Genomic DNA, 18,014 nt, shown 5'->3' with positions numbered 1-18,014 from the left:
AGGTTCAGGTCCCGTAGCCTCTCCTCATAAGGCCTGCCCTGCTGACCCCTGATCATACGAGTGGCCCTCCTCTGAACTCTTTCCATATTGTCCACGTCCCTCTTGAAGTGTGGCGCCCAGAACTGGACGCAGTACTCCAGCTGCGGCCTGACCAGTGCCGCATAGAGGGGGAGGATCACCTCCCTGGACCTGCTCGAGATGCATCTGTGGATGCATGACAGGGTACGGTTGGCCTTCTTGACTGCCTCCCCACACTGCCGGCCCATGTTCATCGTGGAGTCAACGACGACTCCAAGATCCTTTTCCGTCTCCGTGCTGGCAAGAGGGGAGTTCCCCAACCTGTAAGTGTGGTGCCGGTTCTTCCTCCCCATGTGCAACACCTTGCACTTATCAGTGTTAAACCCCATCCTATTCTCATCCGCCCACCGTTGCAACCTGTCAAGGTCAGCTTGTAGCCTATTGCACCCTTCTAGTGCGCCCACATCCCCCCACATCTTAGTGTCATCAGCAAACTTGAACAGGGTGCTTTCTACCCCGTCATCCAAGTCACTGATGAAGATGTTGAACAGTGCGGGCCCGAGGACCGAGCCCTGCGGAACCCCACTGCCCACGTCCTTCCAGGTCGAGAAGAACCCATCCACTACCACCCTCTGGGTGCGGCCCTCCAACCAGTTGGCGACCCATTTGACCGTGTGGGCATCGACACCACAGTCTCCCAGCTTTTTGATGAGGACAGGGTGAGAGACAGTGTCGAAAGCCTTCCGGAAGTCCAGAAAGACTACATCCACAGCAACCCCTGCGTCTAATGATTTGGTGACCTGATCGTAAAAGGCCACCAGGTTGGTCTGACAAGACCTGCCACTGATGAACCCATGTTGGTTGCCCCTGAGCATGCATTCCCCCGCAAGGCCCTCCTGGATGTGTGCCAGGATAATTTTTTCAAAGAGCTTACCCGGGATTGAGGTCAGACTAACTGGCCTGTAATTTCCCGGGTCCTCTTTTTTTCCCTTTTTGAAGATAGGGACCACATTGGCCCTCTTCCAGTCCTCCGGCACCTCGCCAGAGCACCACGAGTGCTCATAGAGCCGCGCCGGGGTCCCGCAATGACCTCGGCCAGTTCCTGTAGAACCCTAGGGTGAAGATCGTCCGGACCAGCGGACTTGAACACGTCCAGCCTCTCCAGAAGTACCCTAACTAACTCCTCGCTAACCCCTGGCCCAGGCGTGTCTCTCTCGGGGCCCGAGGGGGGCCCAGCAGGGAGGTGGCTGAACTGGTCCCTACTTAGGAAGACAGAGGCAAAGAAATCGTTAAATATGTTAGCTTTGTCATCTGGCGTGATGACTAAGTTGCCCATCGTGTCCTGCAGGGGCCCCACATTACCCGGGACCCTCTTTTTACCCCCTATGTATTTGAAGAAGGACTTCTTATTGTCCTTAATCCGGGAAGCTAGTCCTATCTCCAACTCTGCCTTGGCCCTCCTGACTGCCCCCCTACATCCTCGGGCGACTGTAACATAGTCCTTCTTGGCGATGACCCCATCTCTCCATTGGGTATATGCCTCCCTTTTAGCAAGGAGACATTCCCGGATGCTCTTAGTGAGCCATGGGGGTTTATGTGCCCTCCTGCTCCCTTTGACCCTTGTTGGGATTACCTCCCTTTGGGCATGGAGGATCGTCTCCTTAAGGAGCAACCACTCACCTTTGACATCTGATTCCCTTCCCCTCTGGGTCCTCAGCGCTTCCTCAACGATCCTCCTTAGCTTGGTGAAGTCAGCCCTCCTAAAGTCTAGGGCTGTTGCCTTGCTGCAGCCCTTTGCCACCTTACGCTGGATGGTGAATTCCAGCAAGCGATGATCGCTGTCTCCCAGGTGGCCCATCACCCGCAGCCCCCTCACCAGGTCATCACCCGTGGCCAGCACCAGGTCCAACAAGGCGTCTCCCCTGGTGGGACTGTGCACCTCCTGGGTTAGATGGAGGTCCTGCACTCTGGCTAAGAACCGACGTGAGCGATCAGACTTGGCTGACTGCTCCTCCCAGCAGATGTCTGGGAAGTTCAGGTCCCCCATGATGACCACATCCTTAGCCCTCACTGCCTCTGTAAGCTGACCTAAGAATTCCTGGTCGAGCTCTTCTCCCTGGTTGGGGGGTCTATAGTAGACTCCCACCGTTAAGTCTCTCTCCCCTGGACTGCCTTTTACTCTAACCCAGAGCACCTCAGAGTGCCCCCCCTCTACCCCCTTGCTAATTAACGAGGAAGTATATTCCTCCTTGATGTAGAGTGCTACTCCTCCACCTTTCCTTCCTATCCTGTCCTTCCTGTATAGCCTATAGCCCTTGACACTCACCGCCCAGTCATGCGATGAGTCCCACCACGTATTCTGTGGCACCATATTTGCCTCCTGTGGGGTTCTCATACTTGCCTCGTCTGGGGACACCAGAGCACTGACCTAAACAGACCGCAGGTCTCATTCAATCTGACCATCTCTATGAAATACCTGCCGTTCACCCTTTGCAACCAGACACTCTGCAACGAAGTCTCAATGGCTAAGTCTCTTTTGTGCTACAAGGGCAAAGAAAGTTGAGAAAAGATGCATTCAAGGTGCTTAATAAGGAGTACTGAGTAGGGGCATGGGGGGGAGCTATATAAAATATCTGTGCTCAAGGGCAGGACTCTGCCCATTTATGAGAGATTGTACATTGCTATTTACTATGCAATAAAATGAAAGTAATTATCGCCTACATCATTTACTGCACATGCCCCTGCTGAAATACCAAGTGCTGAGACTCAGCAATGACCTCTTGTATATTTTGTGATAGGCACTGATCTGCTGTTTTTTAATGCTGGTATTAGCTAAATTAGTATTTCTTCCACCAAGAAGTCTTTTCTAAGGCTAGTTTCTAATTCTTTTCTAATTGGCTGCAAAGTGCTGCAAAGCTGCTGTAAGGTTGGGTCATTTTCTTCCAGCTTCTGATGTCATCTTTAATACATTGATTTTTGAAAGTTCATAGAATCATAGAAAAATAGGGCTGGAAGGGACCTCAGGAGGTCACGTCTAGTCCAACCCTGCTCAAGGCCGGGCCATCCCTGTCTACCCTCTCCAAGACGAGTATTTGTCTAAGTGGCTTGGAAAAACGTCAAAGGGTGGACCTCGCACAACCCCTCTGGGTAGCCTGTTCCAAGACTGAACAACCCTCATAGGGCGAAAGTTTTTCCTTGATACCCAAAGTAAATCTCCCTTGCTGCAATGTAAGGCCACTGCTCCTTATCCTGTCCCCTGCAGCCACAGAGAACCGTCTATCATGCTCTGCCGTGTCACCGCACTTCAGGTATTTGAAGACTGTTATCAAATCCCCCTCCTTTTCTGAGCCTTATCTTCTCCAGACTAAATAGCCTCAGTTCATTCAGCTTTTTCAATCAAGAGTTTTCAACATCACCAACCCTAACCATCTCACCGGGGATGCTTAGAAACTTATCGGGGGCCTGGGCGAGGGTCTTGCCCTTCTCTCAGGGTCAAACCAATGACCAGGCTTTGGGTCAGGAGAGACATTTTCCTCCTATCCAAAACTAAAAATGACTGCGGGGAAGGGGGTTGCCTGCAATGGAGGGCATGGGTCTGTTCCTGGGACTGATTATCTGAGCATATATTCACCTAAGAGCATCTCTGCCACTACAGGGCACTGGTAGGACCTTTGTCTCCCCAGCTTTTTATCGATGACGCATCATAGTGTTTTTTGGCCTTGTTTTCAAGAGGCTGTGGTATGTGGGATGGGTGGAAAGGACAACTGTTAGGGGTCTTTGGATAGAGAGTTGACTGTGAACACAGGACTAAAAGCCTCTTTCCAGCCCTATGTCCCAGAAAATCAGAAATCACTCCCCACCCTTCGCAATCACGAGACTGACTTTGAAAGTGTGAGATTTTTGTCCCATGATAGTAGGATCTTTAGGATGTATGTGGGTCACACTTTCCAACTGTTCTCTGAAACAGCAAAGACTAAAAACCTGTACTTTAAAAAAAAAAAGAAAAAGGGAAAGGGAAAGGATTCCCAACAGACTCCAGGGCAAACAGTTCTAGGAAAAACAGCAATATCAGGAGGTGAATGATAACATTGGGAGGACCAATAACCAGGCATTTGAGCATCACAGTCCTAAGTCCCAAATATTCTGATCTGCCCCAGGCTTGCCTTTCCAGCTCACCGACCTGCCGTCAAAACCTGCTGCTTTTTGGGGGAATGCTAATCCCCATGGCTACCCGAACCCTTTCTTCCCCATCCCTGTACACGAAGCAGGATGCCACATTCATACAATCCCTTTCATTCACTCACATCCCAAAGAACTCACAGATTGTGCAAACTGTATCTATGAGCATCCCTTTGCCAACCAGAGGAAGCAACCATCTCCGGGATGAAACACACCAGCTGTTGAACTGAGCACAGCAACGCAATGGGAAAAATAACAGAAAACGCAACAGACAACTTGGATCCCATTCACAATCCCATTGATTTGAGTGAAGTTGCAGCAGCAGTAGGCTTGACTCTTAATTGGGATGTTCTCCAAACAACTAATCTGATTGCAAAGGGGCAGGTGACATGTCAGAAGAGTACAATGGCCAGTTTGAGCTCACATTACATACTCTTCTAATAATTGCCTACCCACAATTAACTATATCTCCATCCTCCTGCCTTTCCTGTGAAAGATGTCCCTGGAGATGCCACAAATGCCATTGCTCCGTATTAATTCAGAGTGAAGAGTGCCATCTGCTGAATAACCCACACCTCTTGCTTACAACCTGCAGCTGGAAGTCCCTCTCTCGTTGCTAACGTGACCTATCCTGCTTGGCTTCTGCAATCAGCATCATAGCCCAAAATGAAATGGCTTGCGAGTTTCTTTTCTTTTTTACGTATTGCGATCATTACTAAACCGACTACGCATGCAAACGTTTCCTCCCTTCATTAGTAGTAAAACGTGCCTTCCCCGTTCCATTGCGTGGAAGGGAAAATAACAACTCTCGTAGGTGTACAACATTTTTAAGTTCTTTTCTTGTCTTTTTTTTTTTATGAATCAAGCCCTAAGTGTGCATCTTGCTGTCTCCGCTGTCACCGCTTGTCACATTATAGCAATGATCGCAGCTTTCAGATGGCAATTCAGGTTGTTTAAATCATCGTTTCTCTTGCAATACGTCCATCACGCCATGGTATCCAGGCAACGGCGTCGATGTTTCTCGGCTGTGGGTGGCATGAAGGAAATGGAGAGAACGGGGAAGTGGCAAACCTCAGCAGAGCGTTTTGTGGCAAGGGCACATGGAAGGAGCAAATCACGTTCCCAGGGGAAAAGAAAATAGAAGAACTGCCAAGTATATCAGATGAAATTGCGGTCTTTAGCATGAAGAAAATAGCAGGAATGGCAATAATCTCTGAATGATTTTTTTTTTTTTTTTTGCAGAGAGAAAGACAAGCCGTTGCCAGAGTCTTAAGTTTTAGAGGGGGTTATTTTTTACTGATAAACTGCACAAGCCCCGCCAACTCTTTCAGTGGGAGTAAATCAGAGGCATGTCACTATCTAAAGCGATGCTGTCAATGAACACTGAATGATGAAACCTGGTGCTGTATTAGCCATGAACAGTTTTAAAAGAAACCAGGTGTTAGAAGGAGGGTTAAATCGCTTAGAGCAGGTGAGAGAGTTGGCAACATAACCAAGATTTAGGATCAAAAGACTGGCAGGGTCTTCTTGGGCCAGAGACCCAGTCCCCTGCATCCAAAGAAAATCACTCAGCCAGGCCACCTAAATATTGTCTACTCTCATCAGTCCTGCATCACAGCTGCAAAGCACCACGAGAAAAAAAAACCCAGAACCAGTGCACGATACTAGAGGTAAAAAGCAGGGGAGAAAAGAGCACTGGCCATGCCCAGCCACTGCAGCATGAACTTCAGTTTCTGGGAACTGGAAGTAAAACAAAAACAACCAGAAAGGAAAGGAAAGGAAACCTCCAATAGGGTTTTAGGTGAGATGGAAATTTTGGAAAAAAGCAATACTGCACCAGACCTTTGCTTCTAAGAAGAAATCAATGAATATTTTATGCTGGAACAGACCTGCTGTCTCTGTAGGCAGGACACAGGAGAGTTTCTCTTGGTCACTGGTGTGGAGCATGGGTTGAAAGAGCGGGTGGTGCCACTCAGCACCTGTTCAAGGGCTTCAGGTCTCTGATCTCCAGGTTGAGCCAGACCACACACCCCTCCATAGCCAGTACCAGAGGAAATGCCAGGCACGGGGGTAGGACCGAAGCCCGGCTGCTCCTGGGATCTTATCATGCTGACTCAGAGATGCAGCAGGGGAGCCTCCATCATCTTGCAATGCACAGCACCTAGAAGCAAAGGTCCCTACCTAAGTCCCATCAGGTGCATTGACTTCAGTACAGAGCATGGCACCCAGCCTCTTTCTCTTGCTCCAGAATATGGTCCTAGAGCCAGAAGAAAGCAAGCCAGACACATGAAACGGGCAGAGTCCCTGCTGGCACCTATGGGAGCAGGAACGAGACAAAGACCATTATTCCATATTGGTCCCCCACAGAGAATCAAGGGCCCAGATCATCCTCATGAGTCTGGGATATTTCATTTTACATCTAAACACTTTGAGTTTCGCTCATTTGCTGCCTTGCTCACGGCTTTTATAATGACCTCTTTATCCTTTCCATAAAAGTCTATTCAGTTCCAAAAGATCAGAGTAGGACATGACTTTGATTTATAGATAACCAATCCCACGGTTTTGATATTTTTTTTTCAAATAATGATTTATTTAAGGGTGTGGTTTTTTTAAATCTTTGGCCAATAAAAGAGCCCCCCCCCGCCCCCCATTTTTTCCCCTGCAAGCCTGAGTTAAAACTTTACAAAAAGCAAATTAAATTTGCAGCTCAAATCCCTTTGCATACATAGCACGATCTCGACAATAAATATTATCATTACCGCTAGCAAGAGGTACCTGTGCTTAAATTAGATATGGGTAAATTCTTTACAACGAAAAAGTGATCCATGAACATTCATTTGAGCATAAAATTGAATTAATTTCTCCGATGTTCATGCTCCCTTTGTGTTTGTTTTCACAGAATCTTCTGCCAAAGGAATTTACAAGCAAGGTTGCTGGTGGAAATTGAGGCCCGTTAAGCCTACACAGGGACTTGCATAGTTACACTTACAAGCCTTAAAAAAAAAAAAGGAAGATTTAAAACACAGCTTGGATGTAAAACAGAAGTCTACTGTACAAGAGTTATTCATTGCATCGAAGTGGGCCTATTCCACATGTTAAGGGAGTCAATCGGAGAGTCTTTGCACTGCTTTCAACAGCCCTCGTAAAAAATTAGGAACAAAACATTGGCAGAAAACATGAGCTAATCATGGACAATTTGCGGAAGGAAAGGCTAAACTTGCTAAATAAATTATTTCCTTTGAATTATTCACTCAGCCTAAGATGCCTGGGGGAGGAGGCAGGGAGGAACTGTTTGGAAAAGCCCAGAGATTGTCTCAGTGATCTCTGTACCTTGAGCTGATCGTGCCTATCACCATCATGTCAAAAGCATCGTATGGAAATGACTGATAACACTGATGGCCCTGCTGGTTATAAATTAGCACTGGCAAAAATGACAATATGCTTAATGCAGATATGATGCAGGTATAAAAATTCAGTAAGGGTCATATCCTGCAAGATGCTAAGCGCCCTTGCCGGCATTGAATGCCCCCCTCCACGTCACAACCGAGATCATACCCTCAGTTCACTGAAAAATGTCAGACTCTGAAATGACAACTGTAAATTATCTGCTTCCACCCTCTCTCCTTTCTCACTCTTGATTTAACAGGTCTGTGCATGGCAGGAAAGCATCTGCAAATAGGCTCTTAGGTTATACGGGACACTGAGAAGTGATCAGTCAGACACTAGATGATAAGCAGTGAACTGCATATTCCTGGCAGCAGTCGGCGAACCTCCTTGAGAATGAGTTTCAGCTATTCTTCCAAAACACCGGTGGTATTTTTATGTATTCAGTGCACCCTGGTGCACCCTGGTGCAGCAGCCAGTCTGTCTGCTCTGCCCTGCCGCTTCCGTATTAGACAACCAAATGCTACAAGAAGCCGCCTGCTTTTTCCCCAGCTGTTTTTCGGGTACTACTGCACTTTGTTGCACGTGCTCCATCCTCTCTTCATCTTCTCAAGGGGTCATTAAACTCATGAGGAGTCTGCCAGAGAGCAATGCAGCTTGCCCTACAGAAAGCAGCAGGACACCTTGCCCTCCAGTCTCTCCATCCCAGCCTTACACTTGGTTGCCACAGTAGGCAAGGCATAAAACTCGAGATAATGTACAAAGTCATCAGACCGCATTAGGGCCAAGTAATAGCTATCGGCACATTTAATTTCTCAGTGCAGAATCTATAAGCCAAAGAGGGGTGGGGGGGTTGTTATACGTATCTAGATCGCTACTGGCTTGGCTATCTCTGGGGTTTCCTTTGAGGACCATCCCAGGCTAGCTCCCTAGTGCTCTCACGTGCTGCCTACAAGCCCACTCCAATCATTTCTCCATCCCACACCACAGTAAATCAGCAGAACTGCAGCCAGATCCTAACACCTAATTAAGCTGAATAAAAGAAGAAACCAGCTAACTGATCATGAGGGCCTACACTGCTTATCAAAGGGCTGTCGTGTTGAAAGTCCTTGGAGACCAATCTGTAGGTGAAAGGAACCTGATTTTAGGACAAATCCTAATGGTTAGGATTAACAGTACTTTTTAGGCTGCTTCCAGTGAAAGCGCACGTACCAAAAAGCAACAGCGAATGCGTCTACATGAGATGTTAACTGCGCAGTAGCCTAATAACACTGCACAGTAGCATGCTGGACAAAAAATGTGCTAATACGCTACTGCGCAGTAGTATTAGGATACTGCCAGTTAATGGCTGAAAAAAACCGTGCACCGGCACTACTGCGCAGTAGCACAAGTTATTGCACATTGATGTAGTACCTGGTTATCCATGTACTAAATTTAATGTGCAGTAACTATGGCGCATTAATGAATGTGTAAACAGATGCATAACAGATTCTGAGAAGTACAGATTGAAGGATCTTATGTTAACTCCGGCTTGATTTGAGGGTGGAAAAGTAATGCAGATAGCTTGAAAACTATTTTATTGTAAAATCTGTATCTATGCATTTAAAGCTGTTAATTAATTAAAGTCTATCATCCAAAGCTGCTATTTAGAGTTGGAATCAAAGCTTATTTTCATATTAGATAGGAATGCAAATTGGAGTTGTGAGACTACTTGATTTTTTTTGTTTGCCAGCCAGATTTTTAAATGGGCAAGAAATCATTCTAAGTCAATTTGAAATTATTGTAATGTTTTGTTTTCCCAGTGCAATGCAAAATCTAACAACATTTGTTTTGAGATAACCAAATCATTTTTCAATTATATGCATTTTTTTTTCATCTGAGAGTTTTAAAACTTAAAAAAAAAAAATGAAGTACATCTAGGGATGAAACAAAAGCCTCAAATGTTGTTACGTTTGGGGGGTTTTTTTGGCCAAAACATTTAGAGGCATTTGATATGAATTCATTAAATGTTTTGGCCCGCCTTAACCTGCATTTTTCAGCCCCTGGCAAAAAAAATGTTCTAACCACAATATTTTGCCCAGTAAATTATAGATCCCAATTGGCTTGATATTAAATTGATAGGTCATGACTTAGAGTGAGGTCAAACATAGGTCTATCTGGAAGGCAGAGAACGGAGCTATTATTTTTTTTCTTTTCTAATATTGGAAAGTTTAAGAAAGATTGGAAACTTTTGTCCCAGTGCTTGATATAACATTTTTCTATTGCAAAAATGTCAGCTCTGCCATTATTCTCCTCTATCTCTCATGATGGTGGGATGTCCCTGTCCTCTGCATGGTCTCATCTTTCCCCAGAAACTTCCACCAGGACTGGGCAGACTCAAAGCTAGTCCTGTCTACCAGCACCAGTCAAACTGTAATCATTGTTTTCTGTCATCACACTCCTATTCTTGAGATTTATCCTCTCTGTGTCCTGGTAGAGAAGCCGTACATTAAGATCCTATGTTTTATTCAGCTGGCAAACACAGCTATAGATGGACTGCAATAATGAGAGGAAAAATGCCAGGAATTCTTCCATTTCTTATGATACATGAAAAACATGGGCATTTGTTGGAGATGACTGAGAAGAGTTTGGGATGTTTCTTTTCCTCACCAAGCTCTTGATATATAGGATGTTTTGTATCTATAGGGCACATAAAGGATTTTATGTTGTATAAAAAGTAGTAGGCATGATCCAGAAGGATGCAGGGTGATGACAGTCAGAGGATTTCTGGTAATACTTTATTGTGGCATTATTGTTATCAGGCTAAATCCTGCCAACCTTTCATAGTTTGTATTCAGACCAATTCTTTAGGCAGACAAATTCCCATTCACTAGGAAGAAAGGGGTGCCTGGATAATGAAGAAGTCATGAACCTTACATACTTATTATTGCATTCTTGATTATTAATAGACACTGCATTTCAATATGTTTTAATGCAGGCATCCTGCATGGGTGAATTCACCTCTAGGGTCTCTCCTGTACCCCAACAACCATGCGAATGACAATGTGTACAGAAATAGCAGAACTGGGTAGGTTGATGCTTCCAGGGACAGAAATATTCAGAAGCCCATAGGCATAAAATGTCCTGATGTTACAGGTGTCCCTAGAGTCCAGAGCTATTACCATATCCCTCAAATCTAGCTTACGGCTAGCACTGGTTTGGGACTAATGCCCCTGAGTTAGAGGAGAAGGAGGGGTTATCGGGATGTCACTGGAAATATGGCAGGTGCCACGTTCAGTGTACCCAGAGACAAGATGACGGAGGAGGGTTGCTCACCAATACCTGGCATTTTCCTGTCAAGTCATCTACTTTTGAAGGAATGGCAGGGGATCACGACTCTGGCCAGTATCACAAACCAGGGGGGCCGAGCAAATAATTAAATTTCTCAGAAGAGAAGTCTCGTGCTTTCCAGGTTGCTCATATTCTGTTACGAGCTGCCTATTTCAGGTCCCGGAGGCATAATCTGCAGAAATACAGACTGGGGAGTGACCAGGCAGTACAGCAGAGAAGGACCTGGGGGCTACAATAGACTATAAACTGAATGAGCTAGCAGTGTGCTTCCATTGCAAAAATAAAAAAGGGCCAACAGCATACTGGGCTATATCAGCAAGGAGATAAGACTGCTGTCTATGCATGTATCAGGCAGGTAAACACCAGGCAATTAGAAGACTTAAGCTAAAGGACAGTGTGGGCACAAGAACAAGTTGACAGTAAATAAGTTTAGGTTGCATCTAGGAAGGTTTCTAATCATCAGCAGTAGCAAGGTCTTGGAGGAACTATCTAGTAGGAATAGTGGCGGCAAGAAGCATAACCGTTTCAGCATGGTGCTTGAGACATCTATGAATGGGATGACGTGATGTGGGGACCGGACTGAGGTCCCTTGCAGGCTGAGGTTCCTACGATTCCTGAGACATGCAGTAGGTTTGAGCAAAATGATAATTCCAAATATCATTAGTGCCCAAGTGTTATATCCTTGGGTATATTGGTACAGCAGGGAATGAAGACATGTCATTACTCTTCCTTTCATGGCTAACATCATGCAAAGTCTACTGTGGAAGCTGCTGACCAAATATCTTCTAAATCTCTGCTAAGAATGGCCTTAGACTTCACCCACGCCATGGAAGACAAAAGACAAAATCTCCCTAACCAGCCCACTTTGTGTGAACCAGCATCCATCTCCTGCAGTCTGACCATTAGGAGTATGCAATGGAAGACTGTCAGAAGTCCACCTTTGTCTTTCCAGCCATGTGAAGCAAGACAGCCTATCCCAGTGGTTAGAGCACTGTCTTAGGACCCAGAAGATGCAGGTGCTAATTCCTGGTTGGTCGAGTAACAATGGGCAAATCACTTTCCCATCTGTAAAATGGGAAAAAGTTTTCATCTTTGCAAAACACTGAGAGCTACAGAAAAATGCTGGGTATTATTTATTATCATGTCAACTTCTCCAGCCTCAGAAATGCAATAGCAGACTCAGTCTAGGTCAAGCAACCTGACTAGTGAATTACTAGGGAGATATAAGATGTGGCTTGCATTGCTTCACACTAGGCTATTACAGTGAGGTGTTACAGACTCCAGAGGTACAGTGGCAAAGTAGAAGTCTTGCTCTGGCCATAGCATCTTGTAGCCATAGCAAGACATCTTGCCATGTCTTCAGAAATGAGAGTTTGAGCCCTGTTCTGGACTCATGCTAAAAGGTCCCCACAGTTGAAGCTGTTGCCCAGCTGTTAACAGCTATCTAGGCATTCAGACAAGGGTATCAAAGGCACCCAGATGCAATACAAGCTACTTTTGCCCCTGGGAGGATAGAAACTGGTGTATTCTAGCCACACTAGCCATATGGACCACTACCTTTGGTTATGATTAAAACTCCTGCTTCCCAGGCGTTATGCTTTCTTCTACCAGGCTGCCTGTCCAGCGGGCAGAGTCGGCCATCTCCATTAGCGCAACGAGGACAAAAGTGATCTTAAGCCTTTCGCAACTCTAAAGAGAGGAGTTGATGAGACCATCTACACCTCATAGCTCCTGACACTGCAGTAAATCTGCCCTAGCAGAGGTTCCCTTCTCTGCATTGAGAGCAACAGCTCATCACCTCCAAACTGCCAGCCATCTTCTACAGCTCTGTACTGCAGCATCGCGAGAAAAGACTCAAGGACACTCTGGGGACCCTAAATCTATGAACTGATACCTCAAGTTCAGAAGAGTATTTTATACAACTGAAACCCCATACCAATATTGCAGGCAATAGCAAGTTCCATACTGATGATGGAAGTCACCTGTGTCCCGGAGAGTCCCCATATGGGATAAATGGTATCTGTGGGGAGAACATTGCATGCATTGTGCCTAACGTTGTGAGGAAGGTCTTTAAGCCAGCCACATGCTAACTGATGGCAGAAAACTATAATGGGTAGAGGCCAGCGCTATAGTAATAACTATGCAAAGGTCCTCCAAGTTGACTTCTCGGTAGGGATTTGGAGTTGAGTTCACGCACCCCTCTGTAACCCGGCTGCAATAAAGCATGATTTTTCTTCAATGCATTCGGGAATGTGCATCCATATGAAGTTACTAGAGAGAAATCTGTATTTATTCTCAACTAATATGCATTCCTCATAGAAAGCAGTAAGGTTCCCTGCATTTCCAGGAATCCAAGACTTCCACATGTTTAGCTCAAAATCTTGTCAGAAGGAGAAACAATCCCCAATTACAGGAGAGTTGTCTGGCAAGCTTTCGCAGCAAGGATTTGCAAGAGATCTCATCTGATCAGGCTCCTTTAACAGTGGCCAGGGGGAGGCTCTCACAGACTTTAACAGAAGCTGGATCTGGGCAATGGGACAATCAGTGTCAGCTGGACAACTACGGAACAGAAATGTGCCAAACTATTTTACACCCATTGACTTCAGTGGAGGTGCACCATGGAGGAATTTTGTCAATGGTGATGATGATTATTGTTACTGCAATAGCAGATAGGAACACCAATCTTGAATGAGGACCCCGTTATGTTAGAAACTGTAAGAACTCGGAACAGAAAGATTTTCCCTGCCCCTAAACACTTTTAGGTAGCTTGTCTACATGTGTATTAACAAGCTTTAGGTAATGCACATTACATCTAGTACCTTCATGGTGATGTACTAGGAAAATGCACATTAGCCTGTCTTAATGTGCATTAACTGAAGCATGGGACATTTATACATGTGCTCCAGGAGCAATAGGCAGGGTGCTTTAATTAGAGCAGCTCCAAGAGCCACTCTAATTAAAGTGCCTGGATAGTCTCGTGTATCAGCGTCCTGGCACTTAAAAATGGTGGCGAGGACGCTTTAACTAAAGCTCGTCAAATGAGCTTTAGTTAAAGTGCCCTCACCACTATTTTTAAGTGTGGGAACACTGATACACTAGATGCTGGAGTCTGCTGGAGCGTGATAATTCCCGCGCTCCAGCAGCTGTAATTATGACACTCCAGCAGACTCAATTAATCCAGCAGACTCGATTAATTGAGTCTGCTCTAATGTTCTGTAATTACACCATGTTGGAGCAGTCTCACTGCTCTTGTATAGGCACCCATGGTTTTTTAGTGACACTTAAAAGTGCATCAGCCTATTTTAATGCACATTAACTAAATAACATGGGTTTTTTAAGTGAGGCTTTAATGTGCATTAAAATAAGCGAATGCACATTAAAGCGCATGTGTAAATGCGCCGTCTTCTGGCTTTTGTCCGAGAGACAGAACCATCTTTTCAGGAAATCAAAGGTACCTATAGAGTTTGTTCCCCCTACTCCAAACTGAATGCTGTATTAGATACATTTCATATATAACTTGTTCTTTTATTTAGAATGCAATTATTATAGCCAACAAAAACATCGGCACTTATACCAAAACAGTGAAATGGGCCACTGGGGTTAATAGCATTGGGTGCAACTTAGCCTAAAGTGACTTCCTGATGGCAACGATACATTTATTATGGGATCCTGAAGCTTATGACAAACTTATCAACCAGATCTGAAGTGTAGCCATGACTGTGTGAAAGGAGAAGGCTGCATTTATACACCGCTGTAGAAACAAGTGAAAAAGCACATTGCAGTCCACTGAATCAGCTGGGGAAACGTAAGCAGAGAGAACATAGTTACCTATGCTGGAGTTTGGACAGGAGATGAAGTTTGCTACAGCCAAGAGGGATTCGGCGGCTACACACGGCAGCATTATTATAGTAGCAGCAGGCAGGATTTCCACTCTCCAACCAGGACCCCAGGGTGCGAGATGCTATAAAAACTCAAACTAAACAGATTGCCCCTGCTCCTAAAGTTTTACAGTCTTCTGCCTGTTGTCCCCTCAGATGAATAAAGTCCCGTCTCTTCCAGAAATCACGCATCCCTACAGGGTTTCTTTCTCCTATCTGAGTACACCACCCGATGAGTCTCATGCATGATATAATTCAGTGTAACAGCAGGATTTCAGGGAGGAGGGAAACACCAGCAGACTGAACTCCACTCCTGCCCAAAGACCGCGGGACCCAGTGCTGCTTTAATTTATGCAGGACGGGAAGGGATCACGGTGGAAGACAGCCTGGCACCATCAGCTACTACAGAAGCAAGGTGTCAGCATGATTATGTCAAACACAAGCACAGGGAGAGCTCTCCTGGGAAGAATGAAGCTAATTAGCCGCCGCATTTCCCACCCCTTCCCCAAACAGGAGGAAATGAAGGCTGTTGGAAAGTAAAGCGCTCTGTGGCATTTTACAGTTCACGTGACGGTAACAGGGGTCCCCACCCCCCAGCCTTTAATTGAAAGACGACATGTCTAATTGCAAATACCCCAGGACCAGCGTGCTTGCTGGTTTCAGAGCCCTACTTTTTAATCCATATGCCCTTGCTTAAGGAATAAATCACTTTAAAACAGAGGCAGAGTCGGTCCATCAGACTGGAGTTCAAGCAGGAAGATTAACTGTAGGAGAGAGGCAGGTAACAGTGGGAGGAAAGGGGGAGAGGTCTTCAGAACTCAGGTGGTGAGGATTCCCCCTTCAATTATTTGATTAAAAAGTCCCTGATTAGACTCTAGAATAATGGTCCGGTTTAATAAAAGCTTTATCTCATAGCACGGTGGATGACATGCTGAACAGGTTCACTCTGATTCATTTCAATGCAATATATACCATAAAAAAGAATTCACAGCCATCAGACTGAATGGACGTTCACAACGTTACCGGGCGAATAGCAAGGACCAGCATTTCTGCAGCCCAGCCAGAAAATCTTCTTCTAGGGAAAGCCGTAGAGCTGCAAACACCTTGCAACATGAATCATTATAAGCAGCCACCTGCCCCTCCTCTTTTTTCCCCCTTATCTCTTCCTCCTAGGCTAGTCTCTCCCTGGAAGAGACAGATTGCTGAACTGGGAAGGTTTAATCAGCCAGATCTCCAGCCTTCTGCTCAACCGAGGCTGTTACAGCACATGAAACCAGAGCACCAGGCTTTCTCCCGGGGGGAGGGAAGTGGGGAGAAAACCTGGCCCCAGCCACAAGGCTTAGCTCTCAAGTTAACTTGATCAAACTTCAGCGTGGCCGGGGCGGGCTGGAGACGATCTCGCCTACTTTTTGTGCACAGGCTCTGCTTTGTGCGCACAGGGGACACTGTGGGCGGGGGGGCACAAGGGCCTGTCTCAAGTGTCCAGGGCCGGGGCGAAGCACGCCAGCCAGTGCCATGCCCGGACTCCTGGCGGCCCTGGGTGAACTTTTAGTATCAGGCCCCGCTTCCCCAGAGATAATGATAATAATAACCGGACAACACGGAAAAAAAATGACCATTTTCTCTTTCTGTCCAGACCACTTTGCCCATACCTATGCCCGGCTCTGCAACAGCTCTGCTCCCCCCGCCCAGTGCCAACCGGAGGTGCTCTTGCGCCTCTTTAAGTGGAGGGGAGACGAAGGCTGGGGTGCGGGGGGCCAAAAGCAAATGGATGGGGTGCAGGGGAGAGCACAAGTGAAAGGATGGGGTCTGGGGCAGACCAGAAGGGAAAGGATGGGATGGGGGAAACCAAAAGGGAAAGGATGGGATGGGGGGAAACCGGAAGGGAAAGGATGGAGCGTGGGGGAGACCACAAGTGAAGGATGGGGTCTGGGGCAGACCAGAAGAGAAAGGATGGGATGGGGGGAAACTGGAAGGGAATGGATGGGGTCTGGGGCAGACCAGAAGGGAACGGATGGGATGGGGGAAACCAGAAGGGAAAGCATGGGATGGGGGGAAACCAAAAGGGAAAGCATGGGATGGGGGGAAACCAAAAGGGAAAGGATGGGATGGGGGGAAACCGGAAGGGAAAGCATGGAGCGTGGGGGAGACCACAAGTGAAGGATGGGGTCTGGGGCAGACCAGAAGAGAAGGGATGGGGTGGGGGGAAACTGGAAGGGAAAGGCCACCCCTGGGGGAGGCCAGAAGGGAAAGGCGGCGGTACCGAGGGGCTGGGGTCCAGCATCCCAAGCTGAGCAAGCGGGGCGCTCCTGGCGGACTCCCCGCCGCACCCATCGCCTCAGTGGGAGGCCGCCCTGGCGGGGCGCAGGAAACTTTCTTGCTCCGGAGCGGGGCGGGGGGGGCGGAAGAAGACACCCAGCCCAGCCCAGCCGCGCGCCCCCCCCCCCCCCGGGCACACCTGCCCCGCGGCTACTCACGCTGCTGTTGTGTCCGGACCAGTGCACCATGGCCTGGTTGTGCGCCGAGTCGCCGGCGAGCGCGAAGGTGGTGCTGCTGAGCCGCAGCTCCTCGGGGCGAAAGCGGGTGGCCTTGCCCGGGGGCTGCTCCGCGCCGGCGCCGCGGGCTCGGCGGCCGCCGGGGAGCGGCTCCTGCGCGCGGGGCAGCGCGAGCGCGAGCGCGGGGCCGGCGCCGGGGCCAGGCCCGGGCGCGGGGCGCCTCAGCCGGCACGAGCGGCACGTTATGTCCGCGCCGCTCCGGGCCGCCAGGAGCAGCGAGAGCCCCGTCCAGGCGAGCCAGGCGCCGGGCAGCCCGCCCGCAACTTTCCTCATCGCGGCGCCAACTCCAGGGAAGTTTCTTCGGATGCGGTCCCCAAAAAATTAAAAATGTGAAGGGGGAAAAAAAAAAACAACCAAAAAAAAAAAACGGAGCGGGAGAGAGAGAGAGAAAAAAAAAAACTGCTTTCTTTTTCTTTCTCTCTCTCTCTACCCCTCGCTCTTTATTTTCCCCCTCCCCCCCGCTGCTGATCAGGCTTTTTGATGGGGGGGACCAAAAAAAAAAGCCGCCACCACACGGGGGAGGAGCTGGCTGGGAGTGAGGGCGAGGAGCGAAGCCTGGCTGGCGGTTCCCCTGCCTGCTTTTGTGTCAAGTCAGAAATCGCCTCCCTCCCGCTCTCTGCCGGCAGCCCCCCGGGATGCTCGGAGCCGCTCCTCGCCCCCCCTGCCCGCG

General features: G+C 47.6%; 1 protein-coding gene across 3 annotated transcripts in view; it reads right to left on the bottom strand.

Annotated features, from left to right (window-relative positions):
* The window catches only part of SORCS1 (sortilin related VPS10 domain containing receptor 1), a 427,318-nt gene extending 409,597 nt beyond the window's left edge, over positions 1–17,721 (bottom strand). For 2 of the 3 annotated variants that reach the window (XM_090056794.1, XM_090056795.1), the window contains exon 1: positions 17,267–17,721. In XM_090056794.1, coding sequence (XP_089912920.1) covers positions 17,267–17,617 — 351 coding nt within the window. In that variant the 5' untranslated portion in view covers positions 17,618–17,721. The remainder of the gene's footprint in view (positions 1–17,266) is intronic. The other variant, XM_090056793.1, reaches the window with a different exon arrangement.
* Positions 17,722–18,014: the final 293 nt, after the last annotated feature.

This window comes from Crocodylus siamensis, chromosome 7 (assembly GCF_052110815.1).
Source record: "Crocodylus siamensis isolate JL-2025a chromosome 7, ASM5211081v1, whole genome shotgun sequence".
Classification (NCBI taxonomy): domain Eukaryota; kingdom Metazoa; phylum Chordata; order Crocodylia; family Crocodylidae; genus Crocodylus; species Crocodylus siamensis.
Note: the sequence above shows the minus strand (reverse complement) of the source record. Positions and strands in the feature narration are given on the sequence as shown.